General features: G+C 39.6%; 1 protein-coding gene across 6 annotated transcripts in view; it reads right to left on the reverse strand.

Moving 5' to 3' along the window:
* Positions 1-15,228, reverse strand: part of CCDC33 (coiled-coil domain containing 33) — a 293,168-nt gene that overhangs the window by 91,381 nt on the left and 186,559 nt on the right. For all 6 annotated transcript variants that reach the window (XM_033919717.1, XM_033919716.1, XM_033919715.1 and 3 more), the window contains one exon: positions 2,208-2,393. In XM_033919717.1, coding sequence (XP_033775608.1) covers positions 2,208-2,393 — 186 coding nt within the window. The remainder of the gene's footprint in view (positions 1-2,207; positions 2,394-15,228) is intronic.

The raw sequence follows: 15,228 nt of genomic DNA on the forward strand, positions 1-15,228 counted from the left end.
GTATGAGATAATGACTGAGTGGTAGACTGGATTTTCTAAGGGTTAAATAACAAAAGATTGTTTATTTTTATCTGATACAAGAACTGTAGACAGATTGCTTGGGTGTCTTCTTAGAGGACACTTTAACAAGTTAAAGTCTGCTGATGTTTTAGTAAACTTGGAGTTCAGTATACATTCCCTATGTATTTGTGGAAAGAGAGGACTGGAGTTGCCTGCCACAGAGAATGGAAGTGGTATAGAGCAAATTTGGTCTAATATGGATGTTTCCAAAAGACTTGAAGCAAAATCATACAGTTGTGGTGGGCACTCTTATACTGAGAGATGATTTTCTTTCATCAGCAGTTCTTCAAAGCAACTACATTGTGCGGCCTTTAGACCACAATGGTAATTTTTTTGAAATAAGAATTTTATGAGGGGCAACACTGGTTATTACCCCCTGAGGAAGATCTGCTTTGGACAGATTGAAATGCCTATTTCTCCTGACAGAAGGGTTCATGGGTTATACCATTTGAGATAAGTGTTCCTTTCCTTCTTTACATATGATTTGAGGGTTTATATTTACTACTTTCGTGATTTTTAAAAAAAATTTTTTTTCATTATTATACAATATATTTTGTTGATACAGCTCATGAAGCACACATTTGCAGATATAGTTTTGTAGTTTTTTTTCACACAAAATAGGTGAGGACAGGTGTAGGTGATTAAAATTTGGAGTCAGGATGTGGACCTGAAATAATATGGAAATATGGAAATTATAAGAGGTCCTATGATCTGATCACCCATGATTATGATACACCTGTCTCTTACTGCAAGTAAATCTACTGTTTAGAAAAAAATAGTAGCTTATTTTGTTCTATATGGGAACAGCTAATATTGAAGATAGACACATTCAAGTTAGCCTGTGGCAGGCCTTTTTTATACATTCTTCAAGTCTTTTGGAAACATCCATATTAGGACCCAATTTGCTCTATGCCATATGTCATTCTGAGTAGGATGATTATACAATAAGGAAGTCCTCTTCTTGGTTTACAGAGAATGGAAGTGGACACTTTAAGGAGGCTGAAGTGTACAGTAGAACCTTGGAAAGGGAATCGTACTCCCCCACCCCGATGTCCTTAGACCCATAAAAAAATTAAACTTAGGTTATGTATCCCTAGAACTCAGTTCTATGAACAGTGAGTTTGCCAGGGCTCCTTACCTACCTGCTGTGGGAAGTAGCAACCTGGCTTCAAGACCATCGACTGGAGTTAAATCCAGACAAAATGACGGCTTGTTGGATTTCAAGTTTCAAGTCAAGTTTCAAGTTTATTTTAATTTGATGAGTCGCTTAATTTAATTTTTACTAAGCGAGTTACAACATTGAAAAAACCCCAAAACATTTATTTTAACATAACGTTTAAAATTTTTAAAACAATAGTTAAGACTAACCGAGACACTAGGTAAAAAAAGGGCAGAACTACAATTTCAATATTTTTAGAGTGCAGGAGAGAACCATAAATGGAAAAACATTAGGGGGGGAGAGGTGGAAATCAGGAAGAAGGTAATGTAAAATTTTTGAATGAAATTTAAAGATTAAAAGCATCTTTAAAAAGAAAACTTTTTAAGTTACTTTTAAAATGACTCAAATTACTTTCCTCTCTCCATTGCTGAGGTAAAGTGTTCCAAAGTTGTGGAGCCATCACCGAGAACATATCTTGTCGTCGAGTTCCAATAATTTTCAGGGAGGGAACTACTAAGAGCTTTTGGTTAGTAGACCGAAGGGAACGCAACGTACTATAAGGAATAAGTGATTTATTGAATTTATTTAAAGATATCCCCTGCTGTTACACTTACTGTCTTCAATAGGCCAGCCCCTCTTGTCAATTCTTTTAAATATTTAAGCAGTGTCCACGATTAATCACTTTTTCTCCACAGAACTCAAATATACTAACAGACTTTATTTATTGCACAAATTGAGAGCAGTTAATAACTTTGTCGATACCGACTCCTTAGGTTTATTGTTCTATAGTAATATTAATTCACATTATAACTATTGTAATATTGTATATGCTAGCATTACAAAATCCAACCTGAAATGCTAACAAACATTTCTGCACACTGCAACCAGAATAGTTCTACATGTTTAAAAGGACGTACTACTTTACTGGAGAAGAATGTAAGTGGAAAAACGTAATGAAGGAAAGCTGTAGCAGAAATAGTAGTCTTACCACTTCAAAGGAGTGAAGAAATTTCTCACTGGGCTGAGGCAATGGCGATTCTTGTTCCTCTGAGACAAGAGAAAACACTTGCTGGTCTTGTACTTTGGGCTCAACCAATTTCTCCACAGTGTCCATGTGATTATCCACAACTTGGAGCAACTGAGGGTTTATCATATGGAGGCATGTATCTGGTCTCTAAAAGTGATAAAGAAGATCTTAGAATGAAACTCTATGTGATACTAGGTTGACTTATTCACAAAATTATGTATCATAATAATGAATGTGACAGATTTTCTTTCCCCGATATCACTCATTCTTTCCTAGGACCAGTATTCTTTTTATTTATTTCTCCTTCTAGAAAGCAGATATATCTCAAGATTCTAATTAAAGGAATAACTTTTATAACCTCCTTTTTGTAGAGGATGCAGTGCCAGGAACTCGGGGAACAGCAACAGCTCATCACCCGTTCAGTCACTTTTCACACAATTAAAGTTCAAAAATGATAGAGTTTTCTGGTCTGGAAACATATCATACTGATAAAACCAACTGCAGTAACAGTAGGAAATAGTTAAGAAAATCAGAAGAAAGTGAAACTGATTTCATGGGCTCAGTCTTCAATGCAATTTTTTAACTGAAAATTATATCAAGCCATAGAAACATAGAACCATGATGGCAGATAAAGGTCAAATGACCCATCCAGTCTGCCCTTCTGCAGCATCCTCCATCTCCTCTTCTCCCTAAGAGATCCCACATGCCTATCTCATGCTTCTTGAAGTCAGACACAAGTCTTTATCTCCATCACCTCTACTGGGAGACTATTCCATGCATCTGCCACCCTTTCTGTACAAAAAAAAAAAAAAAAAAGTATTTCCTTAGATTACTCCTGAGCCTATCACCTCTCAACCTCATTCCATGCCCTCTCACTCCAGAGTTTCCTTTCAGTTGAAAGAGACTTGCCTCATGTATATTTATGATGCAAAGTATATTTATGATGCAAATGTATTTAAACATCTCTATCATATCTCCCCTCTCTCGCCTTTCCTCTAAAGTATACAAAGTGAAATCTTTACGTCTGTTCCTGTATGCCTTATGTCATAGGCCGTAATTGAGAGACTGACTCAGGTAAATTAAACCACCAACGGTCAAAAAATGAAAAAAAGAAAAAAGTTCCGTGCAACCACCAGTTGCACGGAACTTTTTTCATTTTTTGACCGATCACAGTTATTGAACTTTAACATGGTGTGACTCTTTAGCAGAATTCAGCTCTCAGTTGGCGGGGTCACCTGAAGCGGGACCCTGATGAGCTGTTCTCTGAAATCAAGTTAAGTGAGGCTTTCATATTTCCAGTGACAACCTGAGTGCAATTACTTTTTGGAAATCTTTTTTGAAATTATTGAATTTTGCATTACCATTAAGAGCTATATAAACAGTTATTAATTAACTTCACACCTTAGAGTTGGACCCGCTTTTATCAATAATTATGCTATGATTGGATGATAAACTCTTGCCCCAAGAGGGGGTGACCTCCCCCTCTTCAGAGTTTTATGTCTCTGAGCTGAGTTACTGTATAGCGGTTCCGTCTTGTTGGTGGTTTAATTTACCTGAGTCAGTCTCTCAATTACAGCCAAGTTACTTTTCTGACTCTCTTGATATATTGTCCCTGCTGTATTGGAAACATTATGTCATAGGCCAGCAGCCATTTTAGTTGCCTTCCTCTGGACCAACTTCATCCCGCTTATATCTTTTTGAAAGTGCTGTCTCCAGAACCGTACACAATATTCTAAATGAAGTCTTTCCAGAGTCTTATACAGGGGCATCAATACTTCCTTTTTCCTACTGACAATTCCTCTCCCTGTGCACCCAAGCATCCTTTTTAGCTTTCGCCATCGCCTTTTCAACTTGTTTGGCCACCTTAAGATCATAACATACTATCACACCCAAGTCCCGCTCCTCTTTCATGCACCAAAGTTCTTCACCCCCTAAACTGTACCATTCCCTCCGGTTTTTCCAGCCCAAATGTATGACCTTGCATTTCTCAGCACTAAATCTTAGCTGCCAAATTTCAGACTACTCCTCAAGCTTCACGAGGTCCTTCCTCATGTTTTCCATACCATCAGGAGTGTGTCTATTCTGTTTCAGATTTTGGTATCAGCCACAAAGAAGCAAATCTTACCAGTCAGCCCTTCAGCAATATCACTTACAAAAATGTTAAAAAGAACAGGACCAAGCACCGAACCTTGAGGCACACCACTGGTAACATCTCTTTCCTCAGAGTGATATCCATTGACCACTACCCTCTGTCGCCTTCCACTCAACCAGTTTCTAACCCAGTCTGTCACTTTGTGGCACATACAGAGGGCACTCAGTTTATTTATTAGATGCCTGTGTGGAACACTGTCAAAGGCTTTGATAAAATCTAAATACACCACATCTAGTGCACTCCCTCTGTCCAATTCTCTGGTCATCCAGTCAAAGAATTTGATCAGACTTGGCTGACAAGACCTGCCTCTAACGAATCCATGAGTGTCAGAGCAGTTACCGCTGCTCCTGGTGCTAAAACCTGCGCTATGCGTTAGTAAAGGAGGGGATTATTTAAAGGAGGGGGCTTTTTTAAAGTTGCCTACCTTATTCATAGTAAAATTATGAACTTTGGATGTGTTGAGCTGGGACTGCACTTAGGGCTCCTTTTACTAAGCTGCGATAGCGGTTTTAGCGAGTGCTTAGTGTGCACTAAATTGCCCCGTGCGCTAGACGCTAATGCCAGCATTGAGCTGGTGTTAGTTCTAGCCGCGTAGTGCAGGTTTAACGTGCGCTAAAATTCTGCGCGCGCTAAAAACGCTATTGCAGCTTAGTAAAAGGAGCCCTTAGTGATATGAAGCGTTAAAAAGAAGATTCATACTGAAAAATATGAAGTTTGATCCTGAAATTGTTCTGGAATTTTAATTTGCAACAGACAACTATATTTGAGCATATAGCAATCTACTGTAATCTGTTTTCCTTGTATTTGAAATCAATGCATTTTTATATCTTGAAGGAGAAAAATCAGTCGGCAGCAAACATGTTGCAATCTGTGTGTGGAGCCCACAGCCGCTGACAGGAGCTCATGAATATACAACAGCATGGGGCCATGCATGCATTGCTTCCTTCCAGCTACAGCAAATCAGAACAGCAGGGTCCCACTAGCATTTCATTAACCTCTCCATTATCTTGGGACATGCTCCCTTCAAACTGAGCACCTGTTCTCTTGCAGTGACCTATTATCCTTCCATTAGGAAAATAAGTGACAGCACACATATTTGTAGGCTGTGTGAGGACATGTATAAACTTGTCTTTCAAAGCAAATGCAGCACAGGAAAGATAGAGGTTCTGATCTAGCCGGGAATAGAAAGCCATAAAATACTTTTTTTTTGCTATAGACTTAAGGTTTACATGCATCAGGCTGTTTTGCAGCTTACCAACGCTGGCTTTTATAAAGCTGCAGCAGAGGTTTCTACCTCAGACTGTCAAAGTACATAGATGCTCTGATACTCATAGAATTCCTATGAACATCAGAGCATTTACCTCACTGGCCCATGGTAGAAACCTCTACCTTGGCTTTGTAAAAGGAGCCCTATATCTGTCCGAATAAAGTAGTAGACACTTTTAATTCTCAGTACAAACAACAGACTTCAAATACATATAGGGTGCTATAAAGGATAAAATGTCTTAAGTAAAGGATCACTACAGGTCACGGACCTGGGGGGCCGCCGCGAGTGCGGACTGCTGAGCACGATGGACCTATAGTCTGACTCGGCAGAGGCGATGCTTATGTTCTTATGTACAAAAAATGGTAAAGAATTTTCATGTTGGTGCAAGCTAGCAATACCTTATCCCATCCTATAAAAAGAGAATATGAAAAAAGATAAGCCCTAGCTAGTCTGCCTAGTTTATTCCCTGGTGCAATGCCATATGCCCCAGTTGAGCTCTCATTTTCCCTTTGCTTCTTTGCTTATTCCATGCTTTCTTGAATTCTGTTAATGCACATACACACCCTGCCAGGTTCTTTTTACCACCACTACAAAAAAAAAAAAAAAAAAACAACAGTTGGAAAATCTATAAATATGTTCAGAACAATATTCAGCACATCCAAAATACAGATAATGATATCACATCATTTTTATATATATTTTCAGCTAACATATCCATATAAGCTGAACTGCTAAAAAAAAAAAAATAATGCAAGCTTTACTAATTCCTAAGCATCATTCACTTCTTCATTAAGAAATAGCATGCTTATTTCCCTTACCCCCTCTTCTACGAAACCGCACTAGCGGTTTTTAGCACCGAGAGCCACGCTGAATGACCCATGCTGCTCCCGACGCTCACTGAGTTCCTATGAGCGTCGAGAGCAGTGTGGGCCATTTAGTGCGGCTCCCCACGCCAGAAACTGCTATTGCAGTTTCATAGAAGAGGGGGTTAGTATTAGATGCATCCCCAATAATTGCAGTTAGTCAGTATCCGATATTAATAGTATACCCAAGTTACTCAGATTCCAAGTAACATTTCACTGACAGACTTCTTGCATTATGATGCTTATAAGGAGCTTTCATTTAGAGAATGGGTCAGAAAACTGTTTTATTACAGTTTGACCTCTCCTCTGTGTTTGACTTGGTCTTTTTATTTATTTATTTTTTAAAACTTATATTCCGCTCTATCAACATTACCACCTTACACCGAATTCTTTGGAATAAAGGGTAATGTATCCACAATGGTTTTCTAAATATATAGCTTGAAAAACTTGGTTTTTTTGAAAAACACTGATATGCTCAAAATACACTTTCACAAGAAAAGTCCAAAAGGTGTCATCTAAAACATGGACAGAGCTGCTCCGGTTCAAATAGGTTGTGTCATAAAAAATGGAGGAAAAAGCCTCAGACTAAAGCCCTCCCACCTCCACAATGGTGGTAACCTCACTGGCAAAAAACCTCTATTGCACTCCTAAAATGTAAAAACCTTAAGCAGGGCTGTCTGCACTAAGTGATAGAAGAAAAGACTTTCAACTTATCTTCTGTTGATCTGTTTATGACACAACTATTTTGAACATCCACAATGGTTTTCTACATCACAGATCCTACACAGTAAAATTTCAAAACTCCTTTGGTGCCTCAGGGTACCGCCTTTCTCTCCGATCATGTTTAACATCTTAATGAGCTCCTTGGGACACTATTTTGCATTGGAGGGCTACAGTGTATTTATGTATGCAGATAATATTACCATCTTGTTTCCAGTACAATCTACTCCTGTTGAGACCTCAGTTTGTATCATGAATTCTAAAGGTTATCTTGAAATGTGGATATTTAATCACTTTTTCAAATTGAACAAAGAAAAAAACTAAGGGCTCCTTTTACGAAGCTGCGTTAGCAGCTTTATTGTGCACGACTTTTAATCACGCGCTAACCCCCGCGCTAGCCGGAAAACTACCACCTGCTCAAGAGGAGGCGGTTACGGCTAACGCAGCCGGCAGTTTAGCGTGCGCTATTATGCGCGTTAAACCACTAATGCGCCTTTGGAAAAGGAGCCCTAAATTTCTGATGATTGGTCAAGTTCACCAGATTTAGAATGATTCTACTGTATTTTGCAATTTGATGGTTCACAATTCAAATTTGAATCACAACAATAAATGTTGAAAGTTTTAAAAAAGTCTTCTGACACCAGAAGCACAAACCGCCTAGAAGTCGCAAGATTGTTGGCGGTATATAAGAATAAAGTTATTATTATTATTATTATAAATTGCATAAGACTATCCGTACTGGGTCAGACCAATGGACCATCAAGCCCAGTAGCCCGTTCTCACAGTGGCCAATTCAAGTCACTAGTACCAGGCCAAAACCTAAAGAGTAGCAACTTTCCATGCTCCCGATCCAGGGCAAGCAGTGGCTTCTCCCATGTCTTTTTCAATACCAGACTATGGACTTTTCCTCCAGAAAATTGTCCAAACCTTTCTTAAAACCAGGTATATTATCCACTCTTACCACAACCTCTGGCAATGCATTCCAGAACTTAACTATTCTCTGAGTGAAAAAATATTTCCTCCTATTGGTTTTAAAAGTATTTCCCTGTAACGTCTTTGTAATTTTTGATGGAGTGAAAAATCAATCTACTTGTACCCATTCTACTCCACTCAGGATTTTGTAGACTTCAATCAAATCTTCCCTCAGCCGTCTCTTTTCCAAGATGAGAGCCCTAACCATTTTAGTCTTTCCTCATACGAAAGGAGTTACATCCCTTTATCATCTTGGTCACTATTCTTTGAACCTTTTCTAGTACCGTTATATCTTTCTAGAGCTAAGGAGACCAGAATTGAACACAATACTCCAAGTGAGGTCGCACCATGGAGCGATACAGAGGCATTATAACATTCTTAGTCTTGTTAACCATCCCTTTTTAAAAAATAATTCCTAGCATCTTGTTTGCTTTTTTGGCTGCCGCTGCACATTGGGCGGAAGGTTTCATTGTATTGTCTACAATGACACCAGATCCTTTTCTACACCGAAGGTAGACCCTAGCATCTGGTAACTGTGATTTGGGTTATTCTTCCCAATGTGCATCACTTTGCATTTGTCTACATTAAATCTCTTGGACGCCCAGTATTCCAATTTCCTAAGGTCTGCCTGCAATTTTTCACAATCTGCATGCTTTTTAACAACTTTGAACAGTTTAGTGTCATTTGAATATTTAATCACCTCACTTGTCATTCTAATTTCCAGATCATTTATAAATAAGTTAAATAGCACCGGTCCCAATATAGACCCCTGTGGCACTCCACTGTTTACTCTCCTCCATTGAGAAAAATGATCATTGAACCCTACCCTCTGTTTTCTATCTGATAACCAATTCCTAATCCAAAACTGAACTTTGCCACCTATCCTATGACTCTAATTTTTTTCAGGAGCCTCTTGTGAAGAACTTTATCAAAACCTTTCTGAACATCTAGATACACTACCTCAACCAGCTCACCTTTATCCACATGTTTATTCGCACCCCCCGCCACGATCGGGCACTCCCCGCCATGATTGGGCACCCCCCCCCGCCGCTTCTTACAGTCATCTGGGCACCGGCATGTCCTGTACTTGGTGCCGGTGCCCGAAGATCGGCCTCCTCTTCTGCTGGGCCTTGAGCATCTGCGCATGCTCAAGGCCTAGCAGAAGAGGAGGCCAATCTTCGGGCACTGGCACCAAGCACAGGACATGCCGGTGCCCAGATGACTGTAAGAAGCGGCGGGGGGGAGGGGGGTGCCCAATCACGTCGGGGGGGGGGTTGCCGGATCGCTTTGGGGGGGTGCCGGGTCGGGGGGAGGGTGCCGGATCGCGCGGGGGGGGGGGGGTGCTCGTAAATCGAGCCACGCTCGGTTTCCGAGGTGCCGATTTAGCAAATGTTTTGCTCATCTTGCAAAACACTCGCAAACCGGTGCACTCGTAAACCAAGGTACCACTGTATTTGGAATTCAATTTCTTTATACAAAAGATCAAGGGCTCCTTTTACGAAGGCGTATTAGGGCCTTAACGCGTGGAATAGCGCGTGCTAGCCGCTACCGCCTCCTCCTGAGCAGGTGGATAGTTTTTCGGCTGGCGCGTGCTAATCCAGTGCATGCGCTAAAAACGCTAGCACACCTTCATAAAAGGAGCCCCAAATCTATTGTTTTGAAAAATTCTGAAGGCATACCTTTTTACAAAATAGCTTGGCTGTTTATGTAATTTTAAGTAGTTGCTTTCTTTTCATTTGCTTTGCATACTCTCCATTGAATATAATTGTAATATAATTTGAAGGATCATTGTTCTGAAACACAGTGTTCATATGAACATATGCTTTCAACAAGATGGAAATGTGTGGATAGCCATGGAAAGGTTAATAATTGGAAATTGTACATTCAACACAATGTCCCTTGCAGAGCCAAATGGAGCCAAACAAGTGAGCACTCAGGGAATCAAACAGCAAAAAGGTAACTAAGTTTCCTTTTAATGTGAAGCAGCACAGGGCATGAGGTCTTTCAATTTCTCTCTTAATTTGTGAAGTCTGAATTATAATCACTTTAAGTAGAGAAATTGGTCATTGTGGCATGAAGCAGCAAAATTGATGCTTTTGTGCCTGAAAAGCCCAACACCTTATTAGCTGTAGTAATAAAAAAAATGCTCCATAAAAGCTCTAGAATTATGCATATGCACAAGCTATCTGCAAGCCCATTTGACTTTCTCACGTGCTAAAAAATCCTAGCACCTGCTTCTATTCATTCTTCTCAAACTGCTCTTCCTAGTCTTGGTCTTTCCAGTTAATGTCCACAATATCCAAAAGACATTAGGCACATTTCATTAACTGAACTTTGGCATCAAAGTGGTAGGCATGAAGATGCCAGAGAAAATGTTATTTCCAATCTGCTTTCTTTCCATCAGGGGGAAAGGAGCCAGAAAAAGATACATTATGTAAAATTCAGTGTTTTCCATTTTCTGGAATTAGAACCTGGTCAAAACCCAGCTGCTGTCCATGGTGCTGAAATCATATTTCCTAGCCTGGCCTCTGCCCCACACCTTCATCAGTCTCTTGAGAAGTGTTCCATGGCAAATGCACATGTACATAATTCAATTAGTTTTCTCCTAAACCCTCCCTAGGGAAACAAGGCAGGAACTGACAAATTCTTGTTTAACAAAGATGTTACTTTTCCATGTTTTCTTCCTTCTGACTTTTGCTCCATTGTATTCGATTCATTAATTTTCTAACAGACCGAGCTCAGCTAAATCTGTCTCCATTCATAGGAGATTCCATTTGACAAATGTAATCGCTACTCAGATAAGGTGAACAACAAAATGGGGATTGATGATTACAGGCAGCCTCTCAAACAAGAGATAAGCTATCCGCTATGAGCTCCTCTTATTTGATAGATTCATCATATATGTGTGTGCTTACAAAGCTTTTTCCTTTTCTTTTCTTTGATGGAATTAATCAATGTACCAAGGAAATAACAATAGATTTAAAACAAGAATATTTTTCAAAGCATAGTATGAAGATGCTGCAGGCACACAAATTAGAGTTTCTAAAGCTCTTTGTTATGCTTTTTTTTTTTTTACTATTCATTTTTTACCTTTAAAAATCTTCCATAATTTGATTATTAAACTGTCTTCTGTACAATGCTTTTTATTGATTTGTATCTGATTGTTCACCTTTCCAGGAGTTACATATAGGTAATAGGTATTTTTCAGATTTTAAATAACTTGCCTTAGATTATAAAGAGCATCAGTGAGAGAAATGAAATATAAACCTTAGCTTTTCTGGTTCTCACACCACTGCTCTAACCAACAGACTCTGTCTCCAGTCCTGAATATAAGTATAGCTACTGGTTTGTTTGTTTTCTCAAAAGGCTCTAGCAGTTATGTAGCATATTTGCTTAAACCTGAAAGGAAATGCATATTAAAAATGTTAATTTGTATTTTATTTAAAGTTTATTTTCTGTTTGCTATGTGTGTGGTTTATTTATTTGATTATCTTTTATTTTGTGGGAGAAATTTAATAGATCTTAGTATCAATGCAAGGAAGAGAGAGAGAGAGAGATACAGAACAAGGGTGGAGAGGAGATCTGAGGAACAAGAAGACCTTGAAGGGAAATGGATAAGTGAACTTAGAGAAGGGGCGAAAGAAGAATAGGGGATTTGAGGCAAAGAAGGAAGAAGAGACCAAAGGGCGGGGGAGAAAGGATTATGAGAAGAAGAAAAGCAAACAAGAGTAGTTGCAAAATACCACAAAGGGGGAAAAAGTGAGTATCTGTTGTCACATACCTCCCTCCTGTTGATCCTTCTTCCCCCAAAGCTCATCCAGACACCTCATTCATACCTTGCATTCTTCTCCTACCTCTTCATTGCCCCTCAAGTCATTTTTGGGACTCGCCCACTCCTAGCACTCCTTCCATTCTTCTCTATGCCCCTCAGTCAATTTCACATATCACACTCACCAGCTTTCACTTTTTCCTTGATCTAGAGATATCTAGTCATTAGGGATAGGCCAAGTTGGTCCTGGTTCATCTCCCATTGAATACAATCCTTCTAGACCCAGTCACTTTCTCTCTTCTTCCCCTGAGCTGATGACATTGCAATCCCCTCAGTCTTCCCATTCTCCCCCCTTCTTAATTTGGCTTCCCTGTGTTGACTCGGAGTTTAGAGGATAGTGGCATTTAAATTACATGTTTCAGTGCATGATGCCCTGGTAGCAGAGGACAATGTGACTTGAGGTACTTTAATGCCACTGTCCTCCTCTAAACACTGAGCCAGCATGGGGAAGGTAAGAGATTTTTTTTTTTTGTGGGGGGAGGGGAAGAAGTTGTCCCACTGTTGCCTCAGCTATTACAATTGACACCTGGCTGCCAGCCACCTACCTACGATGACTCCACAAGCACCAGTCTCTTCTGCAGTAATGGCTGAATTTTATATTCCTTATCGTAGTGAACAGGAGATTGGGTGCCCTATTTATAAGCTATTCCTTTGCTTTACAAAATATGCTCATCAGAAGGAACAGATGTGTGGCTGCAAGGAATAAGAGACACTGTGACCTGTGAGGACCACTGGAAGCAGAAAATGCTTGATAAATTTATTGGTCGATGTGGGCCAGAGGAGCAGCAGAGTGGTTATAATGGAATAAAGAGGACAATATTTGGCTAATGTGATGAGTCAAATTTCAAAAGAGAGGGAGGATGGAGAATGTGTGTGCAATAATTAAAATCTGTTATATTCTATAATGATTTTTAAAAACGATGTCAGTTAATTTGATTTAGTGCCTCCCTGTATAGAGCTCTGATATAAGACTGTGGATCTGAGCTTTTAATCATTTTATTTATATGAGTACAAATTATTTTAAAACCAGGCCATTTTTATTATATAGAATTCCTTTCATTATTATAAAGCATTCTTTAGTCAAGGCATGCTCTCATTTAATACTCTGCAACAATGATGCACAGTTTTCTGCCATGACATATACACTCAAATCTTAAGTCTTATTCTTCTGTAAGACAATGTATCTGATATTCATTACTGTTCTTCACTGATTTTTTTTTTTTTTTTTTAGAACTCCTAAGGATATCTTTTATTTGTAAAGCTGTTAGAACAGTCCAGCAGAATTAAATTCCGTATGGCTCTGCTGTAATATTCCTGACAGAATACACTCACCCTCTGTACAACACACTCTCAGAATACTGATCATGCAGTAACACCCTCATCTTTTTTTCATTCTGATAGAGACGCTCTAGAATCTATTATACACAGTGTCCCTCCTTTAAAGAATATAAAGACAAAGATACAAGTATTCATCTCGTTTTGTTCATATATTTTAAAATAAAATATTGGGGTAAATATCCTACAGAGCAAGGAATTATCCTCTGGATTTATTTACATTCTTTTCAGATTATAGATTCTGTGCCAAATATTTCTAGTGCTGACATGAAAATGCTAACAGTGAACACACCCATTATATATCTATCTATATTTCTATCTAATATACACACACATAGGTGCACCATGAGCCTGAAAGACAAGATGGCTCAACAGCTGATGTTTTCTTTATAACTCATAAAATAACAATGTGCCACTGCAATCCCACAGCAGATGGTACCCAAACACAGAATGGTCAGTTTTATTTTATTTTAATAATAAGGCTTTTTTTTTTTTTTTTTTTGTAAACTCTAACAAGGGAGGCCATTTTCAAATCTAGAACAGCTGCATTCAATTAAAAAAATATACATAAACTCCCTATAGTTCACAAGTGACAGATTAGCACATGCTTCAAAAAGAGAAAAGCAATAAGGCATTGTTAAGCCTTGGTGGTATAGTCAAAGCACTGGAGGATCAGCCACATTTCTATCTTAGTAATAGCAGTTTTGGGGAGTCCTGCCTGGATGCTTCAGGAGGGGTTCGGGGTAGGAGGGAGTGGGCACCCCTCCTGCTGAACGACTTTGCAGGGGAGATCCTGCCGCAGCTGCTCAGTTAATCGAGACAGGGGGATTCCCTTGCTGCGATCAGCTCACGGCTGCGTCTATTTGAAATGTCGTCCAACATTTTGCTGGCCCACATTTCAGGCCCTAGGGAGACGCCTAAGGCCTTTTAAGCTTGCCCAAGGCCACTTCTGCGTGAAAGCACGCCCAGCCTTGGACGAGCTTAAGTGTCTTGACGTGTCTCCCTCAACCATGACAAACACCTATAGTTTGGTGTCCTGCCTTGGGTTTAAAAAAAAATTAAACGTGTGTCTCGATTTTCTGCTAGACATTAGTAGGACGCCTACCACTGCCTACAATCAGGATGCCCATTTATAGAATCTATCCCTCAGTGTTTCCTAAATAGGAGGCGGTAAGCGCTCCCACATTAATTTTTTTTTTTTTTAATGGCTGTGCACAGTTGGATATTAAACAAACAGGACAAAACCCTTTTTTTAGAGTTCATCTAAAAATGGGCAGCGCACATAGGAAAGTCCCATTTAAGGACACACTAAGATTCATTTTTTAGCGCAGCTTAGTAAAAGAGCCTCTTTGGAATCTAAAATAGGAGTTAAGCACCAAAATGTGGCAAGTGGCAGTAAGGCGCCAAACCACACTTAGACGCTATTCTAAAAGGTAGCACCTAATTGCTTTAGGGGGGACATGCACATGTATGAAGCATGGAAAGGTCACACACATAGGTACCAAACTTATAATGCTCCTTTTACAAAGGTGCGCTAGTGGTTTTAGCGCACACAGCTGATTAGCGCGTGCTATAGCGCGCACTGGCCGAAAAACTACCACCTGCTCACGAGGAGGCGGTAGCGGCTAGCATGCTCATGCTATTCCGTGCATTAAGGCCCTAACGCGCCTTCGTAAAAGGAGCCCATAGAATACTGTACACTGAGGGCTATATTCTGTAAACAGTGCCTTGATCATGCCTACTGGTGCCTAACATAATTGCTTTGATTGGCTTTAATCAGCGCTGTAATTGGCTTGTTTAAAACCAATTAAAACCTTTTAAAAGTAGACATCAGAATCGCACCT

The sequence above is a fragment of the Geotrypetes seraphini genome, chromosome 14, assembly GCF_902459505.1.
Source record: "Geotrypetes seraphini chromosome 14, aGeoSer1.1, whole genome shotgun sequence".
NCBI lineage: Eukaryota > Metazoa > Chordata > Amphibia > Gymnophiona > Dermophiidae > Geotrypetes > Geotrypetes seraphini.